This window comes from Tachysurus vachellii, chromosome 8, assembly GCF_030014155.1.
Source record: "Tachysurus vachellii isolate PV-2020 chromosome 8, HZAU_Pvac_v1, whole genome shotgun sequence".
NCBI classification, from domain to species: Eukaryota; Metazoa; Chordata; class Actinopteri; order Siluriformes; family Bagridae; genus Tachysurus; species Tachysurus vachellii.
The window spans coordinates 21,030,035-21,052,501 of NC_083467.1; the positions used below are offsets into that span (position 1 = coordinate 21,030,035).

At 41.3% G+C, this 22,467-nt stretch overlaps 2 protein-coding genes across 8 annotated transcripts in view; one reads left to right on the top strand and one right to left on the bottom strand.

Moving 5' to 3' along the window:
- tns1b (tensin 1b) overlaps positions 1 to 22,467 on the bottom strand; it is a 226,003-nt gene that overhangs the window by 199,048 nt on the left and 4,488 nt on the right. The window lies entirely within an intron of this gene.
- LOC132850361 (gastricsin-like) lies at positions 1,156 to 8,753 on the top strand. Its single transcript, XM_060876854.1, has 9 exons — positions 1,156 to 1,312; positions 1,426 to 1,546; positions 1,658 to 1,775; positions 2,359 to 2,477; positions 6,446 to 6,636; positions 6,997 to 7,113; positions 7,690 to 7,837; positions 8,288 to 8,386; positions 8,509 to 8,753. Exons 1-9 carry the CDS (start codon positions 1,254 to 1,256, stop codon positions 8,668 to 8,670), a joined length of 1,134 nt encoding a protein of 377 aa, XP_060732837.1. The 5' UTR covers positions 1,156 to 1,253; the 3' UTR covers positions 8,671 to 8,753.

Genomic DNA, 22,467 nt, shown 5'->3' on the forward strand with positions numbered 1-22,467 from the left:
GGCAGCTTCCACTGCTGAGCTCCCTCCAGAGGGAAACGGTGTGTCCTCCAGCACAGATCTCTCCGGGGCATGACTAGGCAGCCTACAGCTTTGAGCTCTGTTCAACACAGATCCCTCTCCAGAGGCCAAAGTGGTGGCCTCAATCACTGAGTTAGCCCCAAGAGCTAACATGACAGCCTCCAGTGTTGCACTTTCCCCAAGTCAGCTCCAAGCCCTATTCTAATGCTTAAGTCAGTGTGCCGACCTTCCAGGCCCTGATCCAAGCCAAGCAGGTGGTTGGCATTTTAGAACTGGTACCATAAAGGGGGCCCCCATCACAAATCTCCCTCTCATGTATCTGTGCTGAGTGTGCAGCATACTGAGTCATGTCATGTGTTTCCTTATTTAAACCATTGAGTGTTATAGTCATGAAGTGTTTGTTTAGTGTGACTTTGTTCACTGAGCTAGAGTTTGTTAACCAGAGTTTTGTGTTTAGCCCAGTTTAGTATCCAAAGTCCTTTCTGTTCCTGACCTTCATTTGCCTGTGTTGGATTTCTGTTCCTGTGCATCACATGACAAATTGTTTATATCTTCAAAGTACAGTAAATGCTGATATCAAACCCATTTCTGTTCTCTGAGATGCCCCCATGTACAGTACTTGTTAATATGCAAGTAAAATTTGAAGGAGTTATTTTTAAACTCTAAAATTCATGTAAGGTTATCCTAACAGAGGTAAAAACGTATTTCATTCAAAGCCAACATTGTCCAGAATAATTTTTTATCAGACTTTGGTGATAAAATAATATATTTATTTATACTGATTAAAAATGTCAGATAAGTCAATTTGCCAGTGTACTGGTAAAATTACTCACTCAACTCTGAATATATGTTTATTTTGCCAAGGACATAGATATGTAAGTCTGCGCCCCAAATGTCATTCATTGGCATCAAATATAAAGCAAATCTTTAAGATAATAATTCCCACTGACATTTCTGACATTGAGGCATTATCAGTTTCCATAATAAATGTCCAAAGAGCAGTCTGTAGTTACTGTGAATAAAAAATCAGCTTACATAATCAAAGATAAATACAACAAACAGATAAGACAACCAAAATCTGTTTGAGAACCCCAAATAATACATTATTGTTTTTTTTATTGTTGATTAAATCGTAAAGTGCTCATGCAGATCACTGTTGATAGATAAGGTCAGGTTATAAATATGCTTGATTCAGGTGGCTTTTGTGTGTGGCACAAAAAAAAATCTGCGAAGGCATGATGAGGTGTCTGATTTTCGGTCTGCTATGTCTTGTTCTTACTGAGGGACTTGTCAGGTAAGAGAAAGAGAGCCAAAGGGGATTAATGGGGACCAGAATTAACACAATTTTTAAATTTTTAAATTTTTTATTTTTTTTCCCTGATGTTATTCTATGCATGTTGTCTGCAGAGTTCCTCTTGTTAAAAAAGAGACCATAATGAAGGAAAGGGGTCTCCGCAAGGAAATGCTGAAGTACTCACAGTACACCTCTGATGATGGTTACAACGAGAAGCTAACCAACCAAAATGACGTAACTTTTACTAGTGATGGCTGTTATTATAAGTGCCTGTATACAGTATGTTGTTTGGGTTTTAATGATGTGCACAGGTGTTTAACAAATCCATATCTCTCTATTCTTCAGATGGCTTATTTTGGAAAGGTTGGTATTGGAAGCCCTCCACAGTACTTCTACCTACACTTTGACACCGGCTCCAGCAGTCTGTGGGTCAACTCCATCTACTGCAAAAGTTCTGCCTGCAGTGAGTACTATACACACCGAAGAACCTCAATCCACATGCATCATATAACAATCAATGTAAACACTTTGACAAAGGTGGTGCCCTGCCTTCAAAGAAATTACACATTAAAAAAATGGAAAAAAAAATGTTATACATATTTGATTATTTTTCTGTGTTTATTTTTTAGATAATTAAAGAACAAGACAATGTACATTTAATCTGTAAACTGTTACATTAGATTTTTAAATGTTTACACTGTAGACTCTCAAAGTAATTATGAAATGTCATTGTTTCAACAATTACACACTTAATTTTTGTTTCTGTAAATTCAGTTCACTAAACATTCACTATTTTGCTGTGTAAGCAATAGATATCAAAACAACAACATATAAGAACAAGTGGATTCATAAACCGTGTGATTTGCTTTAACGTCTGACCAGTTAGAATTTCAATTTCTGTGATATAATTGAGCTCCAGTTCCAGTTAAATATAGCCTGGTGCAAAAAAAGAAGATGTATTCTAGTACTCTTGTTGTAGTCCATTCTTATTTAGATTATATCTGCAGTACTGTTATCTACATGTAAGCTCTCAATTTGTTTTCCAGAAAGTCATCCTCTCTTTGACCCGAGAAAGTCTTCCACCTTCACCAGCCATCATAAAACATTTTCAGAGAAGTATGGAACAGGCAGTGTAAAAGGTTTCCTTGGCTACGACACAGTCAGAGTAAGTCTGCTCTAACAGTAGTCAAATTGTGTCTGATTCAGTTGCTACAGGTTTGGTGGTCTCTATATTGCAATGGCTTTGATTTTCCTGATTCGTGCAAGGTTGTTGTCTTTGATGTTTCGTGTTTTTCTAAGGTGGTACCAGTTTACAGTCACAGTCAAGCTTCAAGCTCAGATCAGATTGTACTGGTTCTCTCTTACAGGATCAATCTTCAAAACAACAACTTAACACTGCAGAACAAACATCCTAGAAATACACTTCATTATTAACCACCCACGAGTGTAATCACTCACTTATTACTGGCTCCTTCTCTGCCACCGTTCATAGATGGGACTTGTCCATAACCTAGCTTTAGCTACTGCTATCTAACAGATTTATTCCTCATCTCTCAAATGTTGGCTACTACTAACAATACAACCTGCTGAAAGCTACATGGCACAATGCAAATTGCCTTTATAAGCACAAAATCTATGTAATGGCAGATAGACTACAGTGATTGGTATATGGTTTCATGTTAACTGTCATATTAAAGTTTAAAAGTTTAGACATTCCTTTTAAAGCTAAAATATTTATTCATTCATTCATTCATTCATTCATTTTCTACCGCTTATCCAAACTATCCTCGGGTCACGGGGAGCCTGTGCCTATCTCAGGCGTCATTGGGCATCAAGGAAGGATACACTCTGGATGGAGTGCCAACCCATCGCAGCTAAAATATTCATGTTACGATTAAATTACAAATATATGACTAAAGAGCAATGTAGTTGTTATGCGAGACACAGAAGCGGAAGCCGGAGTGAAGGCAAACAGAGTTTAATCTCAAAACACACGTGACTCGCAGTGACAATGTGTAGTACGGTGGTGCGCAGTGGAAGCGCGGCCCACAAAGTCCTGAGTAGAATGCAAACGCAGTCTGTGTCAAATCCTGGGGAGCGCTTTAGGAGAAGCGCGAAGCTGAGCATATACACGGGAGTGTCGAGGAACGCACAGCCGAACCATAGGTAATAACGGACGGTGAGTGAGGGTGAGAGAGGGATATATATATATGGTTGGGTAATGAGGTTGTAACGAGAGTCAGGTGTGTGTCATTAGTAAGCCGGCGAGCCGCTCCTTGCGGGCGGGGCACGCACGGGAGAAGAGTCAGGGAGCTCCCTGACACCACCCCTTCCCCCAGGGGCGGCCCCGGATGCCCTGACCCTGCGACGAGGACGACCCCTAGCCCTGGGCGCCGGGCGGTGCGGGTAGGCAGCATGGAACTCTGCCAGCAGAACCAGGTCCAGCACGTCCTGCCGTGCCACCCAAGACCGATCCTCTGCGCCGTAACCCTCCCAGTCCACTAGGTATTCGAGGCGACCACCGCGCCGTCTGGAGTCCAGGACTTCCCGCACTGCGTAGACGCCAGGCTGAGCTATGACTTCCGGCTGGACGGGCACCACGGGGCCACCTGGAGGGCGAGAGATAGGGGAGATACATGGTTTCAGCAGGGACGCATGAAAGGTTGGGTGTATGCGGTACCTCTGTGGCAGCTCCAGCCGGTAGGACACGTCACTGATCTGCCTGGAGATCCTGAAAGGCCCAATGAACCGGGGGCTAAGCTTGCGGCACGGCAGTTTCATTCTCAGGTCCTTAGTAGAGAGCCACACCCGATCCCCAGGGTCCCTCGGGGCACCCTCCGGGGGCGGGCTCCTGGATGGAGGCTGCATGGATTTCGCTGTCCAAGTCCCAGACAATAGGCCCCACGACGAGCGATGGAGGAAGGATGGGGTCCGGATGGCTGGGTTCCTCAAGCCCAAACATCCGGGACAGGGCGTCGGCCTTTCCGTTAAGCGCCCCAGCTCAGTAGGTGACGTGAAATCGGAACCGAGTGAAGAAGAGGGCCCAGCGAGCCTGCCTGGGATTGAGTCTCCGGGCCTCCCGCAGGTACTGGAGATTCTTGTGGTCGGTGACCACGGTAAACGGGTGCTCTGACCCCTCCAACCAGTGCCTCCACTCATCCAGGGCAAGTTTTATAGCCAGAAGCTCACAGTTGCCGATGTCGTAGTTCTGTTCCGCCGCCGAGAGCTTGTGTGAGAAGAAGGCGCATGGGTGGAGCTGTGGTGGGGTGCCTGACCGCTGGGAGAGAGCGGCCCCCACCCCCGTCAAGGAGGTGTCTACCTCAACCACAAAGGGCCTCCGGGGGTCTGGATGACGTAACACGGGAGCGGAGCAAAAGCACTGGCGGAGCTCGCCTCTTTGGTCCACTTCAGGGTCCGCGCCTTACCCCTGAGGAGAGAAGTGAGGGGAGCGGTGATCTGGCTGTAACCCTGAATGAACCGACGATAGAAGTTTGCGAAGCCCAAGAAGCGTTGGAGCTCCTTAATCGTCTCCGGGACGGGCCAGTTCCTTATTGCTTTAACCTTCCCTTCATCCATCTGTATTCCCCGTGCACTGATGATGTAGCCCAGAAACTGCACCTCCTCCTCACGGTGGAACTCACACTTAGAGAGGTTAAAGTAGAGCTGTTGGGAACGAAGTGCCCCTAGGACCTCACATACGTGGTTATCAAGATGTCATCGATGTAAACCATGACGTACCTTTGTAGGAAGGGTCGGAGCACTTCGTTCATGAACCCCTGGAACACAGCTGGAGCGATAGATAAGCCATACAGCATGACCCGATATTCGTAGTGTCTGGAGGGCGTCTTCCACTCGTCCCCCTTCCTGATGCGTACCAGGTTATACTTGCTCCGGAGATCAAGTTTGGTGAACACCCGCGCCTCCCTTAGGGCCTCCAGAGCTGCTGGAACAAGCGGGAGTGGGTAAGGGAGAGGAGAGATCTGGGCGTTCAGCTGTCGGTAATCTATGCAAGGACGAAGGCCCCAGTCCTTCTTCCCCACAAAGAAAAAGCTTGAAGCAGCCGGGGAGGATGATTTGGTGATGAGCCCCTGCTGGAGAGCCTGCTGGACGTACTCCTCCATCGCCTGATGTTCTGGAGCGGAACAGGGGTACACTCGGCCCCTGGGCAGCTTAGTCCCGGGAAGCAGGTCGATGCAGCAGTCCCCGAGCCGGTGAGGGGGGAGACGAGTAGCCGCCTGGGCACAGAACACGTCCTTGAAAGCCTGGTACTCCTTGGGGATCTGTGCCTGCTTCGATGTCGTGGCTTCTTCCACCCTGGTGGTGCCTACCATGGCTTTGGGGACCCTTGATGGAAGCTGGGGGAGGCAGTGTTCCAGGCAGTGGTTACTCCATCGCAGGACATCGCAGGGGAAATGAGCATACACGTCCATCATCGGGCTGGCCGCATCCCACAACGCTTGAGCCCAAGCTAGCGCTCTTCCGGACAGGAGTGAAATGAGGAACGCCACCTTGGACCGCTCGGAAGGAAAGCGCTGAGGCTGCATCTCCATGTAGAGGTTTACCTAAAGTAGGAAGCCTGGAAAAAGTGGAAAAATTTCCCGGGAGCGCCATGGGACTGCCGGTGATTAGGTCCGTTATTCTGTTATGCGAGACACAGAGGCGGAAGCCGGAGTGAAGGCAAACAGAGTTTAATCTCAAAACACACGTGACTCGCAGTGACAATGTGTAATCCGGTGGTGCACGGTGGAAGCGCAGCCCACAAAGTCCTGAGTAGAATGCAAACGCAGTCTGTGTGAAATCCTGGGGAGCGCTTTAGGAGAAGTGCGAAGCTGAGCATATACACGGGAGTGTCGAGGAATGCACAGCCGAACCATAGATAATAACGGATGGTGAGTGAGGGTGAGAGAGGGGTATATATATGGTTGGGTAATGAGGTTGTAACGAGAGTCAGGTGCAAGCCGGGGAGCCGCTCCTTGCGGGCGGGGCACGCACGGGAGAAGAGTCAGGGAGCTCCCTGACAGTGGTGATGTATTGTTTGATGTGTTGCTTGAGTGAACAGAAAGTGTATTTTGAAACACACTTCCCTACATTCCTACATTGCTCTTTGTGTGCTCTAACCTCCAACTCCTATAGATGGGTCAGCTTGCTGTCAAAAAACAGCAGATCGGATTAAGCACTTCAGAGCCTGGTGATCATTTTGCAAAGCCTCTGCATGATGGACTCATGGGTCTGGCCTTTATGTCATCTAGTCAGCACACTATTGTGGACACCATGATCGAAGAAGGTGTGATTGAGGAGCCGATCTTTGCTTTTTACTTAAGCAGGTAAAATATGTGATTGTGTGGCAAAAAACAACAAAATTGTGATATTTCATGTAAATACCTTCATCTTTATCAGTCTATCATTACACATTCTTGCTCTGTTCCCGATTCCGGGCAGTCAGTCAATATGTTGCATTTCTCCTGGATCAAATTGTATCTGAAATGAAACTAGAATAAGCACTTGCTGGGACCCATAATGGAGTATAAATAAACTCTTGAAGAACTCCACGGAAAAAAAAGTAAAAAATAGATCAATCAGATGGGTTAACTACATTTCTGCTAAGCATATTCATGGTATTGATGTGAATTAATACATGCCAAGATGGATGTGCAATAAACACAGCTAATATACTTGCTAAACAGGGACTCTGAGAGTGGAAGTGAGGTTGTGTTTGGTGGAGTTGATCCATCTCATTACCAAGGTCAGATCAACTGGGTTCCTGTACAACAGAACAGCCACTGGCAGCTGGTCTTTGAAGGGTAGGTGTTCATCATCGTCTTCACCTTGTACAATGGGATAATATTCTCAATAAACACAGCAAAAATGACCTCAAAGGAAGTTAGAATATCTGGAATATAGCCAGAATGATCTAGTATTTCATATTCAAAGATTACAAGTAACCAAATCTAAGATTATTAAACATATTAGACATATGTGACTGTTTAAGATTTTCTAGTTCTACTGACAGATTTATTTGCTCATTTTACACGTTCGCTGATAAAAAGAAGAAAATATTTGCTAATTGAATAATAATATGTAAAATAAAATGTGAAATAAGCCTAGAAATAACTTTAATGATCGTATAATAGGAAGGCGCATAATTGTACAAATTTCAAAATATTATTATTATTATATTATTATTATATATTATATTTGCAGTGAAACAAACGTTAACTATACAAATAGGAATGGATTTCAATTATACCTTTACAATATATATTTTCTATTCCCTCAATTATGTTGCTATTTGCACTTTGAGCTACTTAAATCTGTTCAGAAAATAATAGCCGAGAATACTGTAACTGTTTGATTCTAAACTTTTTTCCCTTTGTTAGTTTTGAGGTGAATCACAAGTCAACTGGATGGTGTGAAAATGGATGCACTGCTATTACAGACACAGGAACGTCAATGCTGCAGTGCCCACCACAATATTTACACTCTCTTCATCAAATGCTGGGAGCCAAACAGGACAGCAACGGCAATGTAAGCCAATTTTCATCATGCCATGTACTATAGGCTTGAGGCTTTTTATTATTTATCTATTTTATATGTCAGTAAACTGTACACCAGATAGGATATAATGCTCACTAGTCAAGTTTATTGATCAAGGTCACTTTCACACAGGGCAGTTGAGTCAACAGAGCATAGTTCATATGATAATTTGTTAAAATAAAAGCTGTCATGAGAACCAGAGACTACCTGGTGGTCTGAGTTCAGTTGCTCTGAAACATTTCTCTGTTTTCCATAAATGTGAATGCAACTTGCATTTGGACCACAATTGTTCAGGAAGTATTTTATTTGATAGTGACTAGGGTCTAGAGACTAGCCACGGCACACATTCGGCACACAGAAGAGGTGGCTATTGTTAAAACCACATAAGAGGTCAAATAAAACAGTTTGAAAATAAACTTTCTCTGTTTGTTATGCTTCCAGTATGTGTTCCACTGTGATGCCGTGAGCAACCTTCCGACATTGACATTCGTTATGAACGGAGCTCATTTGCATTTGCCGGGTACTGCTTATGTGCTTCAGGTAAGAGTGTGGAACTCATCTAAAAAATAACTGATCTGTAAAAGTAACTGGTATATAAAAAATTAAAATGTGTAAAGGGACAAAATGCAAAATGACACGTGTTATTTTCTGTAATAAAACAGGAAAAAAATTCTCAGTCCCACTGCCAGAGTGGCATAGGGGCAACACATGATAAGTACAGGAACGGACATCCTTACTGGATCCTGGGTGATGTCTTCCTCAGGCAGTTCTACTCTGTGTTTGACCAGGGGAATGCTAGAGTGGGATTTGCAACCTTAGCATAGAGTTATCCCCTCTGAATCATCATGAAGTCATGATTTTATTATTCATGAGTTTAAAAAGAATAAATGCATCGTTAAATGTCTAAGACTTGTTTGTTTCCTTTTTATTTTTTTAATTAATGTCAAATTTTTAAATCATGTATATTAACAGTGTGCTTTTCTTTTTTTTTTTTAATCAAACATAATGTATTAATTTTAACACATCATTAAAGCATTAATGTAATACAATATTTATACATATTAGTTAAATTCTTAAGTAATATTCCTAAACTTCTTCAACTAAACCACATACAATATAATTTTATCCATAACATGACAAAAACTAATCCATAAACAGAAGTGAAAGGTAGGCAATACATTTTACTTGTTCAGCACCACAGCTGAACATGAGAGTTGTATTGCTACAGTAGATGGAATAGTATGCTAAGGCATATTATAGCAGTAGCCTACTGTTTACTTGTCATGCCAAAATTTCAATATTAAGGGTTTTTTTTTTTTTTTTTTTAAAAAGTAAGACTTGTCTACATGAATTGAAACAAAGCTTATACTCAAGTTGAGTTTACTCTAGTTTGTAAAGCAGCAGCTGAACTTTTATTTCATAAGTTTAACCATCTTGAAATATTTTACAGTGTACAGCAAGATAAGAATAAATTATGTAAATTGAAGCATGAAGAAACAATGCCAAATGAAAGATAACTTTGGAAAGAATCAAGCCTTCTAATATTTTTTTTCCAGTTTATTGATTAGTTTTGATCCTCTGTGCTGTTCATTTTAAATATAAAGCATATGTTAGCTGAGAGAAAGAGTCTATCAGACAGGTAGGTGACTGTGATGACATGGTCAGTGTGTGTGTGTGTGTGTGTGTGTGTGTGTGTGTGTGTGTGTGTGTGTGTGTGTGTGTGCGTGTGTGTGTGTGCGTGTGTGTGTATGTGTGTGTGTGAGAGCAGTCTGTAATTACTGTGGTGTCCTACACTGACCCTGGAACAGGATTAAACATCTGCTTTCACCACCTTTACTGTATCTGTGTCACTCCACACATCAGCCTACACACTTCACACCAACTGCTACTATATTTAGCTCACAACTCTTGGGTCATTCTCCAGAGAAAGCATCAAAGTTCTAATTTCAGGACTGTTTTCCTCTTTTATATCATAACACCTTAAATTACATTCACGGTACAGCTTGTCTTAGATCATCCTGAGATTTGAGATCATGACAATCCTGAGGCGGTAACTGTCTGTACACGAATTGGGAGACACAAAGAAAGTATGCCATATATTGTAAATACCTCAGGGTGATCTTATTAAACCATATCTTTATGAATTCATTCCATGGCAGAAAGACAAGATACACAATGATGTCTAAAAATCTAGCTTTGTAGGTAAAGCCAGGACAAGCTGAAATTCCTCAAAGGCTCCTGCAAAAAGAGAAAAAGAGACAGGGGAGGGACATCACTTGGATGTTTTGACGTTCCGGGGAAGCATGTTGGAACGACAAAAGACGGAATGTAGTTTTTCAGTTCTTCATTTAGTTTGCTTCATCCTGAGAGGTCATTCATGTCTTGTTTGGCCTGTAGCATAGAGCCGTGGCATAGCCAGACTTCACACAAACACATTCCTGGTACTGGGTGTGTTTGAGGAGGACAAAAATACATTGTGAAAAATCTTTCCCTGCTCCCAAGAAAAATCTACCAGTTTATACTCAGTGAGTCTGAAAGCAATTCAGATTTTAAATATTGTTTAATTCTTACTTTAAGATGCGCTGTTATAGGAAAATATTCTAGGGTGGAGTAGGTGCTATTATCATCTAAACTGTCATAACTTTCCAATAGCAGAAGTGTTTTATTCCTCTTATACAGACATTTGCTGATTAAATTGATTTCTGTATTAATGAATGACACTTTTAAACATGTATTTAACCATTTATTGTTACATTCCCTCGACAAGCTTTCTTTTTCCTATCGATTCAAGCAAAAAAAGACAAAAAAAAAATTGTCATGTTACTTAGAAACCAGAAAGCTTAAAATCCTCAGTCCTTAAGAATTTCCAATTATAAATTAACAATAATAATAGAAGTGTCTCCTCTCAGGCATATGATGAGGCTCAGTAGATTCAGATATTACATACATGCTATATAACAGATATTCCACCCCCAAGTGCCAGCTGCACTGCTTATTAAGTACAACTGCCCTTTGCTTTGCAGATTGTTATAACCAACTGTTGCCAAGGACAAGCTTATTATAACCAATTATGTGTACTTGATATAAAAAAGCACTAAACATCCACACATCTACTTTTCTATACCATTTTTCCTATGCAGGGTCATAGGGATTTCACAGCAGTCAGGGCACAAGGCAGGAGACATCCTGTACAAAGTGTCAACCCATCGCAGGGCACAATCATGCACACACCCAGTCACACACAACAAACAATTTAGAGAGCCCAATCAGTCTAGAACACTTGCATTTGGGTCTGAGGGAAGAAACCTAAGCACCCTTGATACTAACCAAGGAAAGTAAGATTTATACTCACATTAATTGCTTGAGCTCCAGGAGATGTTTGATGATTGTTATAGTGATATGCATATGAATATATAGTATCCTCCAGATATTAAAGGTTCTTTTGCTCAAGTAATATTGATCAAGCACAAATAAAATGAGCTTGAATAAAGTCACTTCAAGTACATAAATACTTCTGTTTTAGGTGCCTATTGTTAGTGTGAGGAACTGAGGTGTTTTGACGCATGATGTGGTGACTTATACTCATTTATGTCTGGTCGGCATTCACCGAAAGACTAATAATATAAGAAAAATAGAGGCTGGAAATGCCATTAGTATCTCATTAAGGATATTTTACATTTACAGAATTTAGCAGACACCCTTATCCAGAGCGACTTACATTTTATCTCACTTTTTATATAACTGAGCAATTGAGGGTTAAGGGCTTTGCTCAGGGGCCCAGCAGTGGCAGCCTGGGTGGACGTAGGAATCGAACTCACAACCTTCCGATTGGTAGCCCAACACCTTAACCACTAGGCTACCACATGCCACATATTTTGAATTATGCACAGTACAGTTCAGAGCATGTTTTCACAAAAGACCTGGTCAACTAACTGAATGTAAGTTTAATAATGAAAGAAAATGAAGGACAAATCACCTCATATTTTTGTTATGAATTTAACAAGTTTTTATAAAGCTGCCCAGGTGTCTGTCTGTTTTTCTTAACAACATGCACCTGCACATTTAATACAGGATTGAGTGAAACTCCACCTGACCTACATACTTCAACTCTTAGAACTGTGTGTGTGTGTGTGTGTGTGTGTGTGTGTGTGTGTGTGTGTGTGTGTGTGTGTGTGTGTGTGCGTGTGTGTGGGTGTGTGTGTGTGTGTGGTCTTCCATCAGCTCATGATTCCTATCACTGTCATTCACAGCTGGCCTAATTTGGAAAGACTGGTGTAGTAAACGCTCCGAAGTACTTTGGTGTCCATGTTGACACCACGCTCCAGCACTTTCTGGGTCAACTCTGCCTATTATAAGAATAGAGCCTGCTGTGAGTAACATAAAAGATGCAGCAACAATGATAGTTATTTGAAAAATTTTCAAGAACCATGTAATGAGAAACCTCTAGGATGCCACAATTGACAGACTAGCTTTTAAGAACAATGCATCACTTGTTCTCTGGTATAAACTAGGATTAAAAGTATAGTCTGAGGCACTAAATAAATTATGCTGTGTTATGTGGTGAATGTAAAGTATGTCTTGGAGTTAAATGGCATTTAAGCCAGATGTTAACCAAAGCCAGACAGTCTTCATATGATTAAGGTCTCCAGCTAAATTTACTCATGTATATGCCTGTATGCCTGGATCTGGATAACAATAGAATAAGTGCTTAATTATCCATAAAACACTTGTGCATTCCCATTGAATTTTACTGAACTAAATTTAGTCTCAAACCCACAAAGCATCTGCTATATGCTCACAAAGCACTTATTAGGAGCTCCTCACAAATACTGGTTAGGGCCTCCCTTTGCACTTGAAACAGATTCAATTCATTGTGGCATAGATCCACAAGATGTTGGAAACATTCCTTTGAAATTCTGGTTGAGATTATTATATCACGCAATCGCTGCAGGTTTTTCAGGAGCACTCTCATGCTTTGAGTCACTCATTCTACCACATCCCAAAGGTGTTCTAATCTATTCAGATATGGTGACTGGACAGGCCACTGAAGAAAACTCAGTGTCATGTTCTGAAACCAGTTTAAGACAACTTTTGCTTTTGTCACATGGTGCATTAACATGCTGGATGCAATCAATCGAAGATGCATGAATTGCAGCCATGAAGGTATGCACAGGGTTAACAACAATACTCAAATAGGCTGTGACATTTGAACAATGATTGATATGCTTTGGTTTGACCTCCATCAGCCTGGACTGTTGACGCAAGGCAGGTTGGGTCTATGATTCTATGCTGTCTCTAGCACCTGTGTACAAAATTCTGACTCTACCATCTTTGTGCCTCAGTATAAATGAAAATCCAGTAGCCAGTATGTTTTTCCAGTCTTCAAATGTCTAGTTTTGGTGAGCATATGACCACTGCAGCCTTGGCTTTCTGTTTGTGACTGACAGAAGTGGAACCCAACAGTCTTCTGCTGTTGTAGCAAATCTGCCTCAAAGTTTGAAATATTGTGCATTGGGCAATACTTTTACTACTCACCACAATAGTAACCCACAAAAAGGGTTATCTGAATTATTGTAGCCTTTCTGCTTTCAGCTCCAACCAGTCTAGCACTTCTCTGTTGAACCCTCTCATCTCCGTCAGCAGATCTGCCACTCACTGGATGTTTTTTTTTCTACAGCATCATTCTGAGACTGTTGGGTGTCAAAGTGCCTGAAGATTAGCAGTTAAAGAAATATTTAAAAACAGCCAGACTGGCACCAACAATCATGCCATAATCAAAATCACTGAGACCACATTTTTCCCCATTCTGGTGGTTAATGTGAACTTTACCTGAAGCTGCTTACCTGTATCTGCATGCTTTTATGCAATACACTGCTGCCAAATAACCGGCTAATTAGACAAATTTATGAAGGTGTAGGTGTAGGTGTTCCTAATAAAGTGCTTTGCGAGTGTATTTTACAGATTTAGCTAACCACAAGGTTCCATATATACTGTAGGTGTAATGCAATAGTCCTTTAAGTATCTCTTTTCTGTCCTCCAAATATCCATATCTTTATCTGTATGTGTATTTATTATTAAATATGAATCCTACCACAAGAAATGACTATTTCTCTTACAGGAAAAAGCTTGAGAAAAAAAAGGTACAAATTTCAGCACTGCTCATATGATGTGTCAATTTTGGTTACGACAGTTCAACTTTAGCTCCATCACTCAAATTCAGAGTTGCATCTTAACCTTTACTCTCTGCTCTTATTTAAAAGCTATCAAAACGTTTAGCCTCTAGGTGTTAGAGAGAGTAAATGAAACACCCTTGCATGCTTTCCAAGAATCTACAGTAAAAGTCTGTGGTTGGGCATTTGCACTGTCAGGCAAATGACCTCTTCCTATAATAGGAAGCAGTTCTTGCCTATAAGAAACTCTATTCTTTTCTGCATTTCATATTATTAGACTAAAGTCACCTTTCTCTTACAGTCCAACATCTGTTCAACAAAACAAATGAACATTTCCTCAGATGAGTAATACTCTCACTCACTCACTCATTTTCTATCGCTTATCCAAACTACCTCGGGTCACGGGGAGTCTCAGGCGTCATTGGGTATCAAGGCAAGATACACCTTGGACGGAGTGCCAACCCATCGCAGGGTACACACACACTCTCATTCACTCACGCAATCACACACTACGGACAATTTTCCAGAGATGCCAATCAACCTACCATGCATGTTTTTGGACCGGGGAGGAAACCGGAGTACCCGGAGGAAACCCCCGAGGCACGGGGAGAACATGCAAACTCTACACACACAAGGCGGAGGCGGGAATCAAACCCCCAACCTTGGAGGTGTGAGGCGAACGTGCTAACCACTAAGCCACCATGCCACCCTCAGATGAGTAATACCACAGTCAAAAATAAAATAAATTAGTAAATATGAAAGCTCTATCCACCACGCAAGGAGATCAGACTATTTTTGACATACTCATCAAGAAAGGCAAGATTAAGGAACCTGTCTTTACCTTCTACCCAAATGGTTGAAAAAATGCATTTCTACATATTCTATGGAGCTCTATAGAGCGTTATAGGGCCTCTGATTCATTCTAATAGGACATCACAATGCCACAAGTATTCAGTATTTCACTAATTGCTTTGTTATGGCCGCAAGATTTCAATGCCATTGCCACGAAACAAGCAAATGTATTCCTCTGGCTTAAAATGTTGTGCGAATGTCACACATAGATTCCAGTTGTTTGTCAGGAATGATGATAATGTCTATTCACAATCATGAATCTGGTGATTCATGAATTCATGAATCATGAATAATCTGGTGGCTTAAGGTGGCATGGCTCATGGTCGGTCCACTTCTTTTAGTAGTGTCTAAAGCTCTGTGTGCACACACGCCAATGGCTCGGATAGGACACGTAATGAAAGGAATATGCACCAGCAAGTCCATATAAGGGCATCACATTACTCCAGCTTCCTTTTGTCTGAAGGAAGCGCGAGTGAATGCCCGGAGTGTGGCAAGTGACGCTTCTCCTTCCCTTCTTAGAGAACCGGGTTACATATGCAACTAGGTGTAGTTCCCTTTCGAGGGATCTCGATGCTGCTTCAAGGCTGATGCTATAGGAACGTCAATACCCACACCACCACACACTAGTCGATGACTGTGCCAGAGGCCACAAGCAGACTTGGAACAGAACATGATAAAGGTGTGCAGAGAGGCCCAGACTGCTACAGCACAAATTTCTTCAAGGGAAACACCCCTGGCCAGGGCACTAGATGAGGTGATCTTGTTCTTAAAAGCACTCCACGGGCCTCATCACCTGACGTGACAGGAAGTCTGCATCCTGATTTACATGCCCTGGGATGGAAATCGCTCTCAGTGAAAGAAACCTGGTCTATGCCCAGAGCAGAATCTAGAACCAGAACCAGAGCCTGCCTGGAGATGACAAACCTAAGGTCCTCTCTCGCCTGACAGGTCTGGACCTGGGCACACTAAACGGCTTCCCTAGCATTTTTAACGGGGGACTTGCCCTTTTCTTTGCTCTGAGTCAGCTACGAGGGGGCCCGATGTGGATAGAAGATCCCAGGCTCTTTAATGCACAAAAATTCCCTAAACTTTACTGACTGGCACTTCACCTACTGGTGCCTGTCAAGAACAGCACACACTGCTTCGCCAAACTAGCCCCAAGGCGAAATCGAGGCATCCAGAAGAAAGGACCTAACCCTGTCCTTGATCCCTGTTAAAATAAGCCTCAGGTGCCGCTCTGTGGCAACTAGCTCAACCATGGCACAGGCCATCTTTCGGACGTCAAGCTCTTTTAACAGGTCAGCCTGGTAGGCATGCAAGACCACCATGGTGTGCAAGGGGTCAGGAGAAATCGCCATGCAAGCTCCTGAATCCAAAACTGAGAGATCGGCATCAGGGGAGAGGGCAAGAAAAAGGAACTGACGGCGAACCCCATCCTCAAAGTCGTCGCACCTCCTTGGCGGACCTGGGACCTGAACCATGAGGCGCAGACGCTTAGGAAAATGCAATAGCATAATGCTTTGAAAAATTTACAGAACTGAGCTAACTGGCAGAATTGAGTAAAACCTAATGTCTTCAAAGTTACATGCGCTTTGTCTTCTGTGATGCTTTTCTGTTTATCATGTTTCTGGCTATGCAACTGATAGAAGATCAGTAGTTTCTAAAATATTTTAACCAACCATTCTGTTCAAAATTCTATGTCTTGAATTGAGCATGAACTGAAGTTCTTGACCTGTATCCCCATGATCTTATGCATTGTGCTACTGCCACATAATTGGTTGATTAAATGTACAGGTGTACTAAAAGAAAGCTCACTGAAACCTATTAAAGCATACAGAAATGTCAAAAGTGTAAGGCAGGTGATTGATGATGTCTGCATTACATTACCTGTTTTAGAGTTTTTTCATAGTTCTCTGAGACCTAATACCTAAACAGTTCCTTTTCCCCAGAGTTTAGATATGTTCAAGACAATCCTTTCACCAACAGTATGAACAGGTTGGAAAAACTGATCTGTCTCAGCTTGTTGCAACATTTGGTGTTAAATGGAAAGCAAAAAAAAGTCAGAAGCTTTTTTCCTCTGTGTATTCAGAGTAAATGCAGCATGTCAAAGAGGGGATTTATTACCACCCTGGAGAAAAGACAACCTTCTCCCGAACACGAAAACACTAATGTCCGACAAGGACAGTGCAATCTGTCCGCCTTTTTTTGTACCACTAATTACTCTCCTTTTCCTCTGAGAAACGACACAAGAGACAGATGATCAGAAAAGAAAAGAAAGCCATGTATCAGTCAAAATGCGATTCACCCTATGAGGCTGCTGCTTCCTGTCCATCTCTGTGATGAGCTTGGAGAAGTGACAAAGACCGAAAAGTTTTCATAGGAGTTTCTGGTTGCCAAGTGCAAAAGAGACGATTTCTTTGCCAAGTATTATTAAACAGACATCCCCAGTAGAAAAGTGTCAACAGAAAGGCAACATAAAGGCCACATTCATCAGCACACAAAGGCACAGAGCTGGACGGAAGCAGCTAAAGTGAGCATATTATGTCCATCCTATGCTCATGAAACAGACTAAAGCCAGAGGTGTTTAAGCAGACCAGCCCTTTTTGTCTTACATAAAGAATGCATACAACCGTAACTCTGGGAAAATACAGTGGCCCTCATGCTTAATCTGTCATGCACACTGCAATTTTGTCCTCAAAGCCCAGACTGCTGAATTAAAGTAGCATTAAGTGACTGCAGTAATGTCTTTTGTACCCCATTATCTTCTGTTGACAGAGGCTTTGTGAATGGGGTTCTGCATCAGTGGCTCTGCAATGTCACGAAAGCAAACTCCTGAAAGGCCTATCCCATTCATGGAACTGCTGCCTTAGACATTCCGTTGAGCAACCGCCCCAAAACTGAGCATGGAGGTCATTCTTGCCTTTTTGGGTTGAGAGAAAGTTAATATGTTAATCCATAACTAAAATTTCAACATCACTTTAAATATCAGATAATCATGACTGTTAGACGGCCTGTAATCTTCCGTGACTCGAGTCAAGAGCTGTCACTGGTGAGTTGGGAAAATGAAATCTACTGTCTGACTTGAAACTTGATGCGCACAGTTTTTTGTGCTATCGTTCACACCACTTACTGTAGTCTCTGAACAGCTTAAACCTCGGTAATATGTAACTGTAGGCAAGAATCTTTCCTTCTTCTTCTCTGAAATGCAGCAGCAGCTTAAAGGATTTAACAGATGAGTTAATGAAAGAGTATCTCATTTCTATTCTACTGTAACTTCCTTTTCTTCCAGAATGGACATGGTGACACACAGTGGATTTGAATTTCCTTTTTACAATAGAACTCTAGAAGGAAGTAAGAGTAACTTGGAACTGAAGAAAGAAATAGGTACAGAAGACATTTAGATCAACATTCCAACACAAACAGACTCTTGTTTTGTCTTCGTCTCAATCCTGGAAGCCTGAAAAGCAGACTTTTCATCTAAGCTCTGGATCATATTCTAAGTATCTTCTCCTCTTTGCGCTCTGTTCAAACAACTAACTACACATATTTTGGGTCAAATGTCTAAACAACACATCTGTTCCTGTATCAAATGTCCAGTTTGTTCATGTTCTTTCTGAGCTGCCTCTTTTTCAATGACTCTATTTATAAGGAAAACAAACAAAAAACAGCCCTATTCAGACTCTGAATACTTCACAAAAAGACAAGAGGCATTTGTCATACATATGATATACATTATTTTACTATTTGGACAACTAAATGATTCAGGGATTTAAACATTGACAATAATAATCATGCTTGTAAGTTTGTCTTGAAAGCTGATAGGGACACAAAGGGAAGTTATCCAGTGACAGTGATGCATGGTTGACATAGGTATTTTTCCACATTTTCTTGCAGATACAGGTTTGAAAGGTAGCTACTGTAGCTTGATGTTGTTGAGCTATGTTACCTTGATAAAATAATGCTAATTTCCATTAGCACTTTTAGCCAGATCTCATAACTATATCAGGGCTGTCAAGTGTCATGCATTGAGAGTGACAGTCACGCATTTCGGTCTTTTGTCACGCTCTCCCGCCACACATTGTATTTCTCACGCAGAGAAACTTTTTGACTATTTATCATATATTTAATACGCCGCAGCGCCCAAAATGTATCTGTCCGCACCACTGTCTCTGTGGAACCGGGCAGGAATCAAGCACGTCTCCCCTGGAGCTTATCAGCCACTCAAAAAAAGAGGCTACACAAGAGCCAATCAGAAAATAGCACTATTGTATCTGGGTAAGATTTAACACAACAACCAATGAAAAAAATACATATTCATTAGAGAGGGTATTTTCGATGGTCGGTTTGAACAAAACCTCAACATGAAACAGCTTGTCTCTGGACGGGACATTGTCCTCAATCATGACCCTAAAAATGGCTGGGCTTGAGCCGAACTGTTTTAAATGGGAGCAACATTACAAATGATAAATGAGTCCAAAAAGGCAACAAACACTTACATTAAACAACACCAGTCATAATCTCTCTCTCTCTCTCTCTCTCTCTCAATCTCTCTCTCTCTCTCTCTCTCTCTCACACACACACACACACACACACACACACACACACTCTTGCCTGTCTTCAAAACTTGAGAGCCCTGTTATATTATTTTAACTTACTTCAAGACAAATGTTTAAAATCAATACAAAACAGTAATATTGTATATTAAATAGAGAGGCAGGAGCATAATAGGTGAGTGGTAGCACAGTGGTCTGGATTGTTGGACTACTGAGCAGGAGGTCTTGTGTTCAAATGCCAAGCTGCTACCCCTGGGCCCTTGACCAACACCCTTAATCCTCAACTGCTCAGTTGTATAAATAAGATGTATGTAAATCACTCTAGATAAGGGCATCTCTTAAATGCTTTACATTTTTAAAGTCAAATATGTGGATACATTAATGGGTGGATTTGGTAATAAAATTTCTTCTGGTCCTGTCGGGATTGGAATTAAAAAACAGTTGTGCACATCATATTTCAGCTATCATGAACGTTTGTAGTCTCTACCATCCCTAACTAATCTAAGAAGGACTACATGTTTCTGTCTGTTCAAAAAGTTACTGCACAGACTCCAGAAGCTCAGTGCTGAATGCTCAGGACTTCTGAAGGAAAGGTTGTGTGTTCAACTGTAAGACTCCCAGCAATGCTCCTCATGGATGTAATGCTCCTCGACTAGGAGGTATTGGAGTCTACCTGTGCTATAATGTAAACTGTGGTGCAGGTGTGTAGACCTTATAGATCCAGGTGTAGTGAACCAGCAACCAAGAGCTTATCCAGGGGTGTAAGAACTAGGGGTTTCATGACAATGACATGGATATAGTCTGGGTAGTTGTAATTAGTAGGCATGGCATTCCAATGGATGCTCCCATAGAAAGAGCTGAGTGGTTGATTGAGTAAGTGAGAGAGTTGTGTTTATACTTAAAACTTGTAAGACACCCATGGTAAGGAGCATGACCATTCTTCTGGGTGGTCTGCACAGAAAGCCTGAAGGAATCTGCCAATTTCCTGGCTGGCCCTTTCTACTTTTGCTTGTGGAGGGTAACCTGAGGTGAGACTAATGGACAACCCCCAACCTTTCCACAAATGACATACTAGGGATGTACTGTAATCAGGGGCCCTTGTTTCAAAACCATAAGAACCTAGAAACCGGTCTGTATAAACAAGAGAGACTGTTGAACCAATGTCAAAAACAAAAAAGTTAAGACTGTAAAAGTGCTTGTGAGCTATGAGATCAGTGTGTCACTTTAAGCCACATAATGCTTTCAGAGGAAAAATACAGCAAACATTGAAAAAACCCTGAGACTATTGTAGGTTCAGATAGTTATGATTATGCTATAATTATCAGATAGCATAGACAGATCTATAGGAGATAGGACTAGCAGCTAGAGCAAATTAGACAATATGGAACTCTGGAGAGCTGTTGTATAATGGTACATTATATAACAGCACATTTCCAACAACTTGCCTCTTCACTGATACACCCTGTTTCAATCCATCATGCTGCATCCAAGGTAATCATGAGGGATTCTGTCATGACTACCCACACTATTCCTACCCACACGATTTATTTAAAAAAACAAGTACAGTGATCAAAACCAAAGTGCAAGGCATAACAAAAAAATGGAAACAGACAAAAGGTTAGACAAAGTGAAAACAGTGTTAACCATGGAAAAATCCAAAGGGCAAAGTACAAAACTTTGTTTTTGAATAAAAGAGATTTGAAAGTTGAATAAAAGAGTATTGATACAGCATGTGTGAATGATGAATGCACTGTTTCTTGTTTATACAGAGACACACACTGGGGCCCATGAACCCTGGATGGTTAACATCAGTGTAGTAGCATAGCCAATTAACATTAGGGTGTAATAACTATACAAATTACATTAAATTCAATATGAATTTAAAAAAAAAAATCAATAATATTTTGCACAGTTCTTGCACTATAAAGGTTTAAATCAAGTTTACTGAAGTCATTATTTATTCATCCAAAATGTCAAATGAATTCTCATGTATTTTTTTTTATTGCATATTATTGGTTACCAGCTGCTAAGATGAGAAATATGATTAACAAATCAGAATCAAGCATATTCACCATTTTTGTTTGAAACCCAGCTACCTGCACTCTTGATCAGAAGTTTGGCAGATGTCTGCCAACTTAGAACACTTAACAGCATAAAGTGTTGATTTTTCCTGTGTGTTTTGAACCAGCCTAACAGCACTGATAAAAATAGGATAATTCTCAAAGCAGCAGTTCCACATCATCTAAAATACTCAACCTCTAGGCTTGTCAACATAAACAAGTCAAATTATGAACTGATATTCGAAAACTGCTTGAAACCACCCTCATATTATCCAGCACAGGATCTGCAACCGACTAAACTCATACAACATTGCGATCAGTGGCTGGTTTTAGCACAACTGTACTGACATCGGCAGGAATGATATAATGTGGTTTGGCACGAGCCAGATAATATATTCTGTTTATTGCCCGCCTCGGGCCATCTTTCTATTCGAGTGTGTATATGGAATAGAGCCGCTGTTGGTGGTGCAATAAAGATGATAAACATGTACATAGTTCTTCTTCATACACATTACACAAAGTATAAAAGCAAATGCATTCAGAAGGTGTCTCCATAAACTCTTGTGTATGTAAGGCATGGAAGAAAAAATAGTATCCCTGTTATTAGCTCATAAGCTGTAAAATACTCCTTTCCTTTTTTTTTCCCTCTAAGCCTGTCATTGTGCAACACTTTTATTTTCCATAAGCACAAGACTACCATGTGGACAACACACCTGAAACCAAGGAGTTACAGGAGGTCTGATTTCTTGAAAACAATCCTTCATACATTGTTATTCCTAGCTAGAGGTGTCAGATCTATGGGTCAAAACCTGCTCAAGCAAGTGCTCCAGCAGTATTAAAAACACTTCTGCTTCTATAGTATTTATAGTGCCATAAATATGAATATATATATATATATATATAAAAATAAGGGCTGAAAAAAAATTTACACAAACATCTATATAAATAAAATGTAAAAGATCATGTTCTGGATTGAGAGATGAGAG